General features: G+C 45.7%; 1 protein-coding gene across 3 annotated transcripts in view; it reads right to left on the reverse strand.

Moving 5' to 3' along the window:
* Positions 1 to 1,884: 1,884 nt before the first annotated feature.
* CAMK2A (calcium/calmodulin dependent protein kinase II alpha) overlaps positions 1,885 to 16,399 on the reverse strand; it is a 175,115-nt gene continuing 160,600 nt past the window's right edge. For 2 of the 3 annotated variants that reach the window (XM_083181521.1, XM_083181522.1), the window contains 4 exons: positions 10,859 to 10,934; positions 8,469 to 8,563; positions 7,293 to 7,521; positions 1,885 to 4,923 (listed from right to left, as the gene is read on the reverse strand). In XM_083181521.1, coding sequence (XP_083037647.1) covers positions 4,920 to 4,923; positions 7,293 to 7,521; positions 8,469 to 8,563; positions 10,859 to 10,934 — 404 coding nt within the window. In that variant the 3' untranslated portion in view covers positions 1,885 to 4,919. Of the gene's footprint in view, positions 4,924 to 7,288; positions 7,522 to 8,468; positions 8,564 to 10,858; positions 10,935 to 16,399 lie in introns of those variants that run through there. The other variant, XM_083181523.1, reaches the window with a different exon arrangement.

A 16,399-nucleotide genomic window follows, 5' to 3' on the forward strand; every position in this document is an offset into this window, starting at 1 on the left:
CACCGGTGCACGGTTTGAATATAAAACAAGGATTTTTTTATTTTTGTTTTTTTAGCTGTTTCGCAGTTACTTTTAAAACATTTTGTGCCTAGAACAATGTGACTGTTGTGCTTTTTCCTCTCACCTGTTACAGGGGCTGCATCTTCCAAAGGATATCCCAGAAGTGGGTCTTAAAGAGAAATCATAACTTGATAAAAATTTTTTTTTTTTTTTCCTTTGTGTACTGAGAAAGTCCCATTGGCATAAGAAACGTTCTTGGAGACTGTGACTGTGAATTTTGGAAATTTGACCCCAAAAGAGATGAAAGGGGGTTAAACCTTTGCCTGCTGGAAACCGGGCACCTCAGCTAGTTGGCTTTGAATATAATATCGCCCTTTCATAGCTTATAGACGCCTTCGGTTTATTAATAGTTCTTGATCGATGTTTGTAGACCTCAACTGTCTCGAAAAAAGTTGTCTTCTTCCAGGAGACAGTCAGCATAATGTTTACTACATCAGAGGTGGCACTCATTTTGGGTGTGAGTAAAACCTTGAGTCTGATGAACGTTTGATGGTGTTGGAACCATTATTTGATACCATTGGTAGCATAGTAAATTAGTAATGGCCAATTATACTGGACATCGCCCAAATAAGCGAGGATGGACCTGTTGCTTCAGTCTAACCCGAAAAGCAATACCAATAGAGGTACAATGTGACACTGGTTGGGAGAAACTCATCACCGGACTGCTTTTAAGGATATGGGGAAAAGGGGCACTTAAATCTGTCCAAGTCTGCATTACGGTAAATATCAACATTACTACCGGGGTCACCATGGTGCACAGAATAAAGTACCTTGGACAGCATGGGAGGCGTAACCACCAAGATTGTGTGGCCACGTTCCCTCAGCATAGATCATATAGATACCCCTATACTGTAGATCGGCTCACCTGTTACTAGGTGGCCTTTGCAGCGCCCGCCTAGCAATAGGCGAGCAGATCTATTGGTGGCCCCACTTACTACTATTTTGAGGAAATTACTTTTATTATAAACAAAATCCCTTTATCCCTTCCCCCTACCAATTCATCCTGATGTTTAGCTCGATAAGCATTGTTCATCAAATGTACATGTGGGGCTCTACAGTATAAAACAGCACAAAATACCACAAAAGTGTATATTGGTTAGAGCTTAGCCATTGCAGAACATAATGCCAGGAAATACAATGAGTCACCATAATGGATCCAATGCTTTGCAGTCATGAGGTAAATACTGAATATCTAATATATTACAGCATGGACACCGAGGTAAGACATATATATAATAAATTGAGAAAGATTGGGACTTACAATAAGTTTGCCTACACAAACATAGTGGGAGCTGCCATTTTGTGGACTGCCCTAATCTAATAAGAATGTAGGCTATCGATGCAGAGGGAACAATGGGTCACCATGTCTATGACTGTAGACAAGATATTCAGTGGGTACAAATACCTCACTGATGTTGCCTGTACCTAATTAATTCATAGGCTACATCCTTATTAATAGAGGTCCAGACCACAAAATGGCCACCTCCTGTGTGTGGGCAATAGACGCACACTAAGGAAATACGTAGGTTTTAGGGAAAAACATTTCCCATTTTCTTCTTCGTTAATCCCAATTTTGCCCAGGAAAGGCCAGAAAATGAACTAGTACTGTCTGGTTCGAAAACTGTCCAAGGTGCAGATAAGGCAACAAATGTTTGGTCACTCAAGAGAATACATTCATTAGTTAGTGATAGCAGAACAGCACAGAACCCAAGCGGAGACAGAACTACTTAGTTTTCTGGAACCTGACGCGATTCACTTACGGAGAGTAAAATAAAACAGATCTGGATTTTCTTGTTATAGGATGTAGATGTTTGTTTTCTTTAATAATAAATGACAAGACAGTGAGATTTTAGTCTTGTTTTCAGTATTCGCTGCCTTCTGTGAGGGCAGCTGGTGGGGCACATTTATGTCAACACATGCAGAGAAAACAGGGAGGAGTTACTTTTAGCAATCAATAAGACGTCATTTTTCATTCTCTAAAGTACAGTAGTACGGTAAAAAAAAAAACAATGATTACATTTGATTGGCTGCTAAATGCACTAGATTCATTTTTGTTTTGCATAATTTTTCTGAAATGAATCCCCTCCCTTCTGTATCCAGGTAATGATTATTTGTTCTGTCTGTGTAGGTTAGATGGCCAATGTTGATCAAAAAACACCTCACATAGTTAAGATGTCTTAGTATTATGGTAAGCTAAAACTTCTGTTACTCATTTTGATATCCTGAAATGCAGGACTCTGTAGCAGGTGAGAGGGTAAGTGCTGAAAGGAGAGGTATTACACATTATAATCTATACAGGTACAATTTTCGGAAGACTATAGACAAGACATTCTGCAAACAACCCTGCCCCCCTAATTTACCCCAATAATTGAATGCAAAAAGGCTCTTTTTTGGAGACATTTGGCACAGCCCAGATAGGAGCAACACAGATGCCATGCAACGATTTATCTGAGTCTACTAAAGGTAGAAAGCCTAGACCATAAACTTGATTGGCTGTACCGATGAACAGGCTAAAAATTAAATGACCTCTTGTGATCTCCGTTAATGGGAATGAAGAGGTGTTTTCGGCAATGATGCTCTCGGGCCATGTTCTCGCGGTGTGACGATTCTATTTATATACAGCAAAAATAAAATTAGCATTCAGTAATGTGGCATGATGGTCAATCAAGAAAAAGTCATGGATGATTGTCTCCAAGACAAGGTAACTCCACCATGGACCATTACTGACCACACGAGTATGACAAGATCAAGTGCTAACCAAAAGTCTTTGGACTGATGCCTCCAATGTCTCTACGGATCCAGTTCTCAGGCGATAAACCTTTTGTTGAGAGATTAAACAAACCTCGAGGATTCCATGGGCATGGCAATAACTCATGAAAGAAAGTACTGTTCAAACACATCTTCATGCTAGTGGCAAAACAGAGACTTCTCGAAAACCTTCTTCGTTCCAATTTGTAGAATAGAAACTGGTGCAACCCTATACAGTTTAGAGAGTATCTCCAAACAGTTAACATGTTAACACTCCACATCTTTACTAGAAAAATAAACACACATCACAACCCAGGTACAGTCAGTCATTCTTGGGTGTGTTTTTTTTTTTTGTAATTTTTTTTTTTTAAGAAATCAAAGAGTACCCACTACATTTATCATATAGATAATTGATAAGCAGCCTAACAGGACAGATCACTATTTTATCTACATTGTAAACATGCCTTCACCATCTCATCTGTAGACTTCGTCATTGGGATTTAAAAGCCACCATGCAACAGTAAACGCAAATGCCCTGTAGACGAGGAAACCACTTTTTAAATTTTTTTTTTTTTTTTTTATTACTAAGAGCTTTCCTACGAATAAAATGAAATGAAGCAGTCACTGAGTTAAATTCAGAAGCTGCACTGCACTAGAAAGGAAACGTCACTCTACGCATATGCCAAAAAAGAAAAATTATAATAATATCATTTTGTTGTCAATCGACAGTAGGATATTGTTCAAGCAGTAAACAAACTTTCAAAAACTTAAGGTAAGTAGTACTCCCGTCCACCCATAGGCGGACTCAAAAACAGGAATACACTGCTTGTATACTTGTAGTTACCGTCAACTATTCCCCCCAAAAAAACAAAAAAAAACAATTTTTAACAAAATAAATAAATAAAAATTTGTTTTGTTATGACATATTGCAAATAAGTTATTATTACAAGAATGTTTTACTTCTATAAAAAGCATGCATATAATAGATCTCAAATAGAAATACATATTTTCCTTAACACACTGATGTAATCCCACAAAATATATATGTATATACTATATATATATATATATGTATGATTATTTATATATTTATTTATTATTACTATAGCTTGCATTCTCAGTCTGCGCTGAACTTTTTTTCTTATTGTTTTTTTCCGTTCATTGCACAATTGCTTTGCAACTTAAATACTATCAACCCTTTTTAGCTCTTAAATAAATATACATTCTCTGAAAACAAGTCGTACTCGGACGCACCACACCTGTAACACAGCAAGGTATAGGCCGGAGTACAGCAAAAATACATTTTTTTATGTTTATTGTAGTTTTTATTACATTTTTTTTCCCTGGACTGCTAACTCAGGTATATATTGATAGGATGCTCTGGTATTTAAGGCAACCTTAGACAGCTCTGACTTAAAAAAAAAAAAAAAAAACGCTAAAAAAACAGAAAAATAAAAATAAAACAATGACAAGTTCTAATAAAATGGAGAAGTGATAGATGACCAATGATCTCTCTCCCAACACCTACAGAATTTTGGTGCTGTAGGAATTCAGAGGTGCCTCCGATAGAACTTGTGCTTTTGGTTTCTGTTAGTATGTGACACTTTTTTGTGTTTGTTTATGGGTTATGGTAATAAGGGCTGCAATTTGTGCAGCCCCAGTCAGCACCCCCCCTGAAAGTGTACTTGACTTGCCATTGTATTTTGAAGCCTCACAAAGTTTTATTCAAACACAATGCAGATGAAACAATTGCCAAGGTTGTAATTAAGGATGGAGCTGCTGGTGGATCAGCGCAGATGTCACTGCGTATTTCAGGAGCGGACGTAACAACCCCTCTCTCCCTGACCTCTTATTTGTGGGTGACCAGGATTGTGCAGAGGACGTGTCAAGGCAAACAGGCTTCACTCAAACACACATGCACACGTATGTACACTCACACGCTATTCATTGTCACCTGGTCCCTCAGAAGTAAAAGAAAGAAAGAGAGGCTTGGGTGAACCAGCGGGTGAGAGGGGTGCGGACGGGGAAGAGAATGGGTGAGTGGTACAGAAGACTGTTGGGGCTTCCTTTTCGGGTGTTGATAATTAGAGTCCACAATCCAAGCTGGAGCTTCAACTGAAAGAGACAGGAAAGGGGGATTACGTAGGGCAGGGATGGCCAAACCTGTCCTCAGGATCTACCAACAGTTCATGTTTTTCAACCTGTGTATCTATAGTAGGAATGAATGCAGCATGTATGAAAATCCCATCTTCAATAGAACTCCCATCTTAGTAAATTTTCCCCCATGTGTCCTTGTACTACTGAGAGCATGTAATGGATGTTATATCGGTTGTGTATTAAGGAGCAAAATAATAGACATGACATACACTTAACCCCTTCCCGACATTTGACGTACATTTACGTCATGGTCGGGATGTACTTCCCGACACATGGCATAAATGTACGTCATGCCATTAAACTGTCACCGCGTCTATAGACGCGGTGACAGAGGGACGATGTCTGCTGTCCCTGACAGCAGACATCTTCCCTCATTGCCCAGGGGGGGCAGGGATGCCCCCCCCCCCATCGGCGATCGTTGCGATTGGCTGTTCAAATGTGAACAGCCAATTGCAGCGTTTTATGAGTTATGTGTATAATTTTGACTCTGCTGCCCCCTAGTGTCCAAAAAAAATAAAAGGAGGTTGAAATAATGATTAAAACATAAAGTATACATATGGTCTATGTTAGTTATTAACTATTTTGAGTGGTATGATTATTTGTCTCACAAGCAGAAAATTTAACATTTTGCAAATTGCAAAATGTTCAATTTTTTTACGACATTTTGGTATTTTTCACAAAAAAAAAACGACTGTATCGACCAAAATTTACCACTAACTTAAAGTACAATGTGTCACGAGAAAACAATCTCAAAATCACTGGGATAAGTAAAAGCAATAAAAAGTTATCCCCACATAAAGTGATACATGTCAGATTTGAAAAAAAGGGCTCTGTCAGGAAGGCAAAAACAGGCTGCGGCGGTAAGGGGTTAATGTTTATATTTAACTAAATAGAAATGCAGAGTCGTATATTAGGTGGAGTGCTTCCTTAATATACTGTAACATAATCAGAGTGATGTCACAGCAGCTGAAATGACTGCAGGCTAAGATTTTTCAGCTGTGTCAGATCCTAAACAGACACTAAATATGTAAGAGGGGCGTCAGATATCTGTAACGGAATACCTACGGACGACTGGCGGGCGGTTAGAAGGGGATCCGGTATTAATACCTACCTTCTCCCTGCCCCACCTATCCTAACCCTCGCCATTAGTGTCTAGCCCTAAACTTCCTGGTTATGGTATTGTATGGTACAGAAGGTCGACACAAGCAAAATGTATAAGTGTACCGCGTCCCCTCACATGGCTTCGAACACGGTGCCTTTCTGTGCTCAGCAAACTATTATATTCTCTTTCTATGCCCACTAGGATGGTTAAATATGAGCCAAGACAGTCTTAGAAAAAAAAAACACATGAAAAACTTGTGTGGACCTCTTTAGTGCTTAGGCAAATCTCCGCTCCTGACTGGCTGGTGGGTGGGTCTAACCTCCAGTTCAGGGGAGGAGCCAAGAATGTAAACACACATCTCCTGTCCCAGAGATTACTACAGCCTACCAAGCGGACCGATTTTCGCCAGAGGCCCCGGTGAGTATAATTTTCTTCAACAGGTACCCGCAATTGGATTCTACATAGACAAGAGGACGGGTCCTAGGTGGACCAATAGGTATGTATGAGTGAATGAATGTAGTATGTAATGAAGTTTTATTATTCTGGTGTGTTATTTAACTATTTGTAATGTTGTAAAACTACAAGTACCAGCGGGCCCTTTAATGCCCGCATTCTAGGACTTGTGGTTCTTCATGTCCCTGCATGCGGTGCAGGCTTTCAGGGACTTGAAGTTCCACAACATTACACAACAGTTTTTATCTATTATTAACACTTAAACCATCAGCCCAGTGCCCACCGCCCTGGGGCACCGGGGACAGCCCCGGGCTTCAGCCTGGGCAGGGTTTTTTCTGGAGGGGGGACCCCTTTATTAGGAGGATCCTCACTCCCCCAGGGTCCCTGCCAGAGCTGAACAGTCAGGTATCATAATTCTTTGGCCGGGGGAACTAGTATAAATAGTTTTACCCTGCTGGCTGTTTTGGCCCAATGCTGCTTGTCAAAAAACAGGGCGGGGCAGCCAGCTGCAGGGCTTCTGACAGAAGGGGCGGGTGCCCCATTCTGTCAGACTCCGGCGGCCGGCAGGGGATGGAGCATGGCGATTCTATCGCCAGGAGCTGCTCTAATGAGAGCAGCTCCATCTGTACATTTGGGAATTGGTCAAAATTTTGGCAATTTTTAGACATGCGATATGGTGCAATTTCTCAACCTTACTAAAAATCTCATCCTATTACATGTTACCCTAAACTTCTATGTAGAATTAAGCTGAGACAAGAAGAGAGGATCTTACTGAGGGAGAACAGAAGGGGCCCCCGATCGGTGGAAGTGAACATTTTGCCATTTGCCATCACGACGATGCCAGATACATGTCTCCTCTGACTGGGCAGTGCGGGGTACACCGCTGGTATCCAGGTACTGGGTTATGCGGATATAGGCGATGCACGCAGACTCGTCTCCCATCAGATGGATGTGAGGGTTCAGGATGGTTGTGTGCAAAGGTTTATTGCTGCGGGACCACACTGGAAGAAACGGAGGCGGACACTTTAGACAAGTACGAGTATGAACTTCCAACAGTGGAAGAAGAGATGAATTCAATCCAGTAACTCTCTTTGCACATGTTACATCTACCCCACCTGCAGTGCAGCATGGTTTTACCCAGTTGTGTGCTTTTTTGCTTTACTAACAAAGCTGAATCAAGAGCTATATCATGTGTTCTGGGACATTGGGGCGGGCCGGGGGTCACCCATGGAAATGCCCAGTGTTGTATTATTGGGGCGTATAGCAAGTCCAGAGCAGGGTCATGTTAACAGCATTGTAGGCCCCGGCACAGAAATGCATTTGGGGCCCCTCCATGGGGAAAAAAATAAAATCATAACAACCCCCCTCCTGTGGTCCATGCCATCTCTCCACTTGCTTCCATACAGTGGCTGTCAGCCCACTGGTAGATAGCTCCAGCCATCCACCAATCAAATGCTGACATCCATTCACTGTTTGGCTGCAGTTAGAAAGCAGGTAGGGAATGTTGGTCTCTGATTGGTTGAAAGCTCCAGCAATACACAAATCAGCATGCTGACAGCCATTCACTGTTTGGCTGCAGTTGGAAGGCAGATAGAGAATGCTGGTCTCTGATTGGTTGAGAGCTCCAGCCATACACAAATCAGCATGCTGACAGCCATTCACTGTCTGTCTGCAGGCTGTGAAGCAGGTAGAAAATGCACAATCAAATTGACCAGGCAGCATTCTCCACTGCCTACCAAGAAGCACAGATGGCAGATGCCCACAACCCAATCTGCCCCAGCATGAAGACCCCTAGAATTGTGGGGCCTTTGGGCAGCTGCCCATTAAGCCCATACGTTAAGATGGCCATGGTCCAGAGGAAGAAGGACCTCATAGGTCCCTAAACTTTCTCATATATTTCTATAACCCCACATGTGCAGTATATAAAGTATCACATACAGTGACTCACAATTCTCAAAGTAGAAGCGATGGAAGTCTAGGCCCTCTACCAGGTTTCCCAGTGCTTCAGGCTCGAATGCAGTCATTCCCGGGTCACACATCTTACTGGAGAGGAGACATAAAGAGGGAAAGAAACAGAGATTGATATATGTTGTCACTGAGAATAAAAAAACTGAAAGGCTTTTAAGAAATGCTGTAACAATGGAAGGGAGATGGCATTGGAATATGGTCTTCAAGCTGCCAACAGTCTTAGAGGGACTCCTAGGCCCCGCCGCAACCGTGACTCCTCCCCAGTGTCTGCTATTCACAGTGATTGGCCAGCTCGATAATCCAACAAGAGCTCTACCTTAGAATATACCTGCAGGCCGCAGAGAGGAGCAGCCAACTTCTCCCTCTATGGAGGTCATGGATCCCGACAAGGGAGAATAGGCCCTGTCATTCAGAATCCCGACTGTCGGGAATCTGAGCAGTCAGTAATCGGATTGTCGGTAAACTGACCGTTGGGATCCCGACAGTCAGTGTGTCACTTTTAGCGATGGCCATTCAAAATCATCAGTGGTTAATGGTCGATGTAGAAAAGTTTTTCCAGATGGATTCTCTCCATCGATGTCAAGCATAAACAAATAGTTTTTTTTTTCCTCAAAGGGACAGGACACAGAGCATAACTCCGTCCATGACACATGTTAAGCCCCGCCCTCATGTTTTGATTGGTCTACAGGCCATTGATATAACCTATTGGTGGTCATCCATTGCATAGTAAGCCACTATCAATGGCCAGTTGCACTATTACCATCGATGGCAACCATCAATGGCAATGATGGCCATATCCATCATTGTGATTACTAGTCACTCTCACCACTACTGATAGATCAGAGGGGAAATAGACTGCCCCTGTGATATGTTGTTCACAGCAGCCCCAGAACCAGGTCCTCCTCCAGATTATGCATAGTAGTAAATATGTATGTTTATAAATATTGGGTTTTTTTTGTATTGTTTTGGTTTTGGCGATTCCCCATTGAGCAATACTCTCGATACATCCAAATGGCAAGGGTTTTTGCCACACTATCTATGATGGCGATCGATATTGATATAAAAAAATAATCCACAAAAAAAATAAAAAAATGTATGCGGTACCGGTCTAAACTCATCGATCATCAATAGTACAGCGTTCGATGGCCATCACCAGTATAAAAAAATGCAATTTTTAAGGTGTTGCTGCGATCCCGCTTGCAAAGAAATTGTGACTAACAGGAAGTGACCATTGAGAGGCGTAAGCAGCATAGAAGCGGTACATCTGTCAGAACAGACTTAGGTCTACAGTCAGGTCAACCCCGGAAGGTCGACTGGCCCCAAGGTCGACAGGGTTAAAGGTTGACATGGGTCAAGGTCGACACGACTTAAGGTCGACATGGGCCAAGGTCAACATGGGTTTAGGTCGACAGTCATTAGGTCGACATGAGTTTTTCCTTATTTTTTTTTAGCCGAATGTCGACACAGTCGACATGGACACAGTTGGAGTTGCACCGCAGCCCCTCGCATCGCTCGCTTCGCTCGCCATGCTTCAGGCACGGTGCCTCGATACGCTCGACACACTATTTTATTCTCCCACCATGCCCTAGTGGATGGTAGGGCATGACATACTGCCTGTCGGCACATGTCGGCTCAGAAAAAAGTGAAAAACTCATGTCGACCTAATGACTGTCGACCTAAACCCATGTCGACCTTTAACCATGTCGACCTTGGGGCCAGTCGACCTTCCGGGGTCGACCTAATGACTGTTGACCTAAGTCTGATCTGACAAATGATCGCTTCCCAGCAGCATGTATACAGGGATTGGTTGGGGTGTAAGGATGCAAGATGACTGCCCGACAATCGGGATCCCGACAGTCAGTGCTTCCCGCCTAGCAAATACAGCTACTACAAGCTCTGAGTCGCCGCTGCCTTGATGTCACTGTCCGGATCCCTGCCACCCACCGCCGATCCCCATGGCAGTGCCGTCTTCTCCATTGGGGTGGGCCCCTGGCCAACTGCTCACTAAGCCCAATGGGAAAGATGGCACTATCTGGGGCAGAGACCAGGATGTGGCCTGATTGCAGGAAATGATGTGGGCATGTCATTTGAAGGCTCCTGAGTTTCCATATGCACAGATGCTCAAACAGAAGGCCACACTGAGGTGGAGAAACTGCACCTGCAATAGCACTGGTGCACCTACAGATGGCGTACCGATGGTGGCGTGCTAAGAATCAATGTAAAATGTTTGCACTTTCCTAAAGATGTTAATCAATGGCAGATTTTGTGATTATATCAGGATGGAGGCACATTGATATAATAGAAGAATGAAGGGGGTGAGTATTTAGCACTATGGCTGCTGCTGTCCTTCTGTAGAATACCAATACTCACGTGTAACACTCAAAGTCTCCATTGCTAATGGCCTCTATCAGCTGCTCTGTCACTTTAATAATTTCCTGCTTTCTCACTGTAACCAAGAGACAATGGATTGTTAATATAGTCTTGCAATAGTGCAGCATGACATTCTATACAGATACAGGATGAGATCAATCTCTTATATATTTGGCTACATCTGTCACTCAAAGTGTGTGAGTGTGTGTATAACAGGAGGGACACATTGCTCTGTTTCTGGACTTCTCCCTTAATTAATGATTGCCAGCACCTGTGTTGAAGCACCTTTCTAATCAATTAATAACATGTGTGAATGGAAATCATACATTAGGCATACCTCCCAACTTTTCATTTGAAGAAATAGGGACGCTCGCGCGGCGAAGCCGCGCGAGCGCCCGAAAAGGGGGCGTGGCGTATGCAAATGAGGGCGCGGCTTATGCTAATTAGCCGCGACCTCATTTTCATACGAGAATAGACGCTGTGCGCATGCGCACAGCGTCTATTCTACTACATTGGGGGGTCTCCCAACTGCCACCCCCCCGCAGCGGGACAATGCCTGCCGCGGGTGGGACGTCGGGACAGGACCCGAAAATCGGGACTGTCCCGACGGAATCGTGACAGTTGGGAGGTATGCATTAGGAGGGAAGTCCAGAAACAGAGCAATGTGTCCCTCCTGGAGAGGGTCATGTTGGGATGTATGTGACTGAGTCACATGACAGAGAACCAGCCCAGTGAGCCCACAGTGCCAGACATCCTCTGCCTCCCCATGTTGCCCAGCAAAGACACTGCACCAGGTGAGCGCCCCCCGCCGCCCCACCCACGATTCGCGCCCCCCCTGTGACCCCCCCTCCCGCGATTCGCGGCAAAACATCACCCCCCGCGACCCCCCCTCCCGTGATTCGCGGCACCCCCCCCGCGCACCCCCTCCCGCGGTTTGCGGCAAACCCCCCCCCGTGATTCGTGGCAACCCCACCGCAATTTACGGCACCCCCGCGACCCCCCCCTCCCGCGATTTGCGGCAACCCCCCCCCCCTCCCCATGGCTATGGTCGACAATGAAAAAGGTTGACATGAGATTTTGAGATTTATTTTTAATTTTTTGAATGTTCTCATATTCATTCTCATGTGTCGACATGGACACCAATGAAATGCCACACTTATGTCAACATTTACATGTGTTGACCTTTCTGTGTTGATTTTTTCTTGTGGCGATTCGCGGCACCCCCCCTGCGACCACCCCCTCCCGTGATTCGCGGCACCACCCCACCCTGTGACCCCCCCTCTTCAACCCCCTCTCCCACGATTCGCAGCAACCCCCGCGACCCACCCCTCCCGCGATTCGCGGCAACCCCCCGTGCCCTCCCTCCTGCGATTCACGGCAACCCCCCTGCCCCCGCGACCCCCTCTCCTGCAATTCGCTGCAACCCCCCTCGCCCCCCCTCCCGCGATTTGCGGCACCCACCCCCCAACCCCGCGACCCCCCCTCCTGCAATTCACGGCACCCCCCGCGACCCCCCCTCCCGCAATTCGCAACCCCCCCTTGCGCGATTCACGCCCCACTCCTGCGCTTTGTGGACCCCCGCCCCCTCCCGAGATTCACCGACACCTGCGCCCCCCCTCCCGCAATTCTGCCCCCTCCCTCGATTCATGGCACCCCCCGCACCCCTCCCACAATTCACGGCACCCCTGCTCCCCTCTTTAGTCCCCCGTATGCCCACACACCCCTATCACTACCCAGCTTCCTGCTCTCCTGAACCATAACTTCCACCACTGAGGAGTCGCTGACGCTGTGTTGCCCACATACCCCTATCATGCCTCATAGCCCAGACTCCTGCTCTCATGCACCCTAACTCCCACCCAGTAGGAGAAGACACTGACTCAGGGCCACCATCCTGTACTGCCGCGCTGGACCCTCACCCACTGGCAGAAGCTGCACTGTGTCTCCCACCCTCCTCTTTAGTCCCCCTTATGCCCACACACCCCTATCACTACCCAGCCTCCTGTTTTCCTGTGTTGTGACCTCCGCCAGTGGGGAGCCGCTGACTCAAAAACACCCTACTATACTATTACACACACACACACATACACACCCACACCCACAAATGTCACTGTACCATCCACTCTATCAATGTACATCTTACTCTGTAACTGCTTTTTAATTAAACAAAACAATACACACCCCTTCCACATCATATGCTCTCTATTTAACACATTTCACCTATAACTCAAGTTGCAATACAGGCATCTTTCATACAATTCTAACCATATTTCTCATATACAAACATTCACAAATTAAGGGGGCGCAGCCCCTTACGACGGTGTGAAGAGCGCCCGTAGGGCGCGATGAATCACCTAGTAACAAAATAAAATGAATGAATACGTAGACAGCTCACACTAATCACACAGGGTCTTCCTGCACTTTTATGTTACTGACCCTTTAACTTGATCTGCCAGGTTAATCTCCTCTAGGATCAACCAAAACCGTTTGCATAATTAGAAAATCCCTTTACATTCCTTGTATCACGGGCTTGTCTACTCTCCAAGAATGCCCCCAGAGACTCCTACATTTCAGGGAGCTCTCCAGGAGTACAAATGTCTCCCACATCCTGCCTATTTCTGCAGTGAGGTGGGCATGCTCTATCTGCGTTGTCCCCAGTCATTGCAAGTTGCAGCATCATAGCCCAGCCTTCTGATGCCAAATCCTGGGAATTGCTGCAATTGCTAGCTCCGGGAATAAAATAACTACTTGGGGGAACTACTTGACAGGGTTGGAAGGTCAACCTAATCACTTGGGCAGTAATTCCGCCATCAAGGGCAATGACCCTCTGTCCAGGAAACCCCTATATCAGGAGAGCGCAGGTGCTGCTAATCAGCCTTACAGTGATTGCATCAGTTTCCCTGCTGCTGCTGCCCTAAAACCTGGACTGGATCTTTCACATTACTTAGATGAAGCGAGGGCTGCCTAAGCCAGAGCGTACTTAAGAGGCTTAAATTTTTTGGGTTGACAGGAAAGAGTTAATGACTGCTAGTTTGTTTAAAGTTGGTTCCAGTTTTATTAAGTTAGCCTTTGGGTGAAGTTAAGGGGGTGACCTTAGGAGAGGGGTATATAGGCAGGTCCTTACAGGAAGTACTTCCTCTTTCAGAAGTTCCTTCAGCCCCACCCACCCTCCCTTGCCTTTGGCATTTCAATTTATAGTCAATTAATTGGTACAGTTACCATTTTTAACTGTAGGGCGTCACGGTCCAGCGGTCACTTGTGGCATGAGAGGGCGATGGGAGGCACTGCCCCTTGGAAAGACGGCGGAGTTTCCTGCCTTTACGGGGGGGGGGGGGGGCGCTGTGGGCACTTCGTCAGTGGAGTGTCCACACCGGCCAGAGAAGGGGTGGTGAGACTTCCCAGCGTTAGGTTGTGCCTTTGTCAGATGAGACGTCTCAGTCGTTCCCATTTTAATATCAGTCAGTTGGGGCGTTTAAGTCGCCGCCATTTTGTGATGTGACTAGAGCTGGGCATTCGTGGCGCCCTATTGCCAGCCCTTTACGAAGAAGGGGTCATACCAGATAATAAATATACTTATGACCTTTAAATCTAATTGTTTTGGTGTCCGTGTATTTATTGTGTCAGCGTGAGTTATTTTTAGTTAAGCTAGCTTAAAATGTGTGTTATAATTCAAGCCAAATAAATGTATAGACGCCTTATGGGTGCTTGTGTAGTTTCACGGCGGCAGCCTAAGCTATGTTGTCAGTGGAGCCCAACGGCTGCCTAGCGTAGTGTCCCCGTGGCAGCCCTAGTCACTGTACTGTCAGGCAGCGTAGTCACCGTCGTCGGGAGCTGCAGATCTGTCCCCGTCATCCATGGCATGCCTAGTGAGCACCTCTCACACAGCACCGGTAACCGCCAAAACCCCTGTGCTGTCGGACGCCGGCGGAGAGGCTATATGCAGGCGCTGGTGGACAGGCGCTCCATCTGTCTCAGACGCACGAGCGTCTCAGACAGCGTCTGAGACATTTATGCGTCTCAGTAATTCTTGCGGCAGGGTACGGAAACCCTGTCCATGTCCGCTTTAGGGAGATGGGGTTAGAGGTTCGGCAGCACTTGCGTCTCGTGCACAAAGGGGGGGGGGGTGCGGGCGCAATTGTAGCGGTGGTTGACGCGTGCATGTTGTACGCGTGCCAACAGTCAGAGTATATGGTGGGACCCGGTTCAATATGCGTCTGGATGGCGGACATCAGGGTGCTGGCCACAGGTGTTACGAAACATTCACCTGTCTCACAGGATATTGCCACCAGACAGCCACTGCTGAGACAGGACGCGTCCAACATGATTTTTTCGTTGGACAAATAAACTTTCATCCAACTCAAAAATTTTGCCAGGCCTGCCAATCCGGTGTTGGGGCTGTGACATCAAATCCAGGGTACACACCGCCCACATAAGGTTGTTAGAAATCACAGTGGTTTTTTTTGTAAATCATGAGGTGGCACTCACAAAATGTAATGCTTGTTAGCTCCTCCGCCCAAGAAAATATGAAGCGTACAAGGCTCATAAATGTCAGGTGACATCCTTGAAACCATTGTGCGGCCCGGAGACTAACCTTCTTGCCACAGCTTCTTATGTGGGAGTGCCACATCCACTCCTTTACATTAAGTCTCATTGGATGCCCTTTGACACAGGTCTGTGTCTCTGACAGCAAGTGGTGACATTGGAAAAACTCCACCGCCTCCTCCCTCCGTCTGCGACAGGTTAAAGATGGTTAATGCTTCAGCAGCCATAACTGACACAATGTAACTAGTGGTGACAGAATGCTGACTGACTACACTAACTGCGTAACGCTGATTGACTACACTAACTACGTAAGCTCCAGCTAGCTCTGGCTAGCCGCGCTGCGGTACGCTGATTCTGACAGGGACGCTGACTACGCTAACTACGCTGGCCGCGGGAACAATACACTGATTCTGACAGGGATGCTACGCTGACTATGTAACTGCCGCCGTTAAAGTACAAAGTACCCTTTCATGTGTAAAGATGCTGTCCCTGGCACAATACATATGGTCAAGCAATAGGTTGACATGCAACATGGTATAAATTGACACATGAACATTTTTTTTTTTACATTTTTGGAACTTTTTCATACTGTGCTATTAATGTGGACAATTGGAAACGGTAAAGTGCATAGGTGCCAGGCCAGTTTATGTTTTTGAAGGTGGGTGCTCAAGCCAAAAATATAGAGGAGTGGCTTCATGGGGAAGGGGTGTGGCCACAAAATAATACAAATTTATATTATGGAGCACAGTTGTCTCCAATATTCAAATTACGGCAACAGAGTTCCACATACATAAATGCTCCCACAGTGCTTGCTCCCACAGTGCAGGTACATTATGCCCCCACAGTGCAGGTACATTAATGCCCCCACAGTGCAGGTACATAAATGCTCCCACAGTGCAGGTACATAAATGCTCCCACAGTGCAGGTACATAAATGCCCCCACAGTGCAGGTACATAAATGCCCCCACAGTGCAGGTACATAAATGCTCCCACATTGCAGGT

This window comes from Crinia signifera, chromosome 4 (genome assembly GCF_055691185.1).
Source record: "Crinia signifera chromosome 4, ASM5569118v1, whole genome shotgun sequence".
Lineage (NCBI taxonomy): Eukaryota > Metazoa > Chordata > Amphibia > Anura > Myobatrachidae > Crinia > Crinia signifera.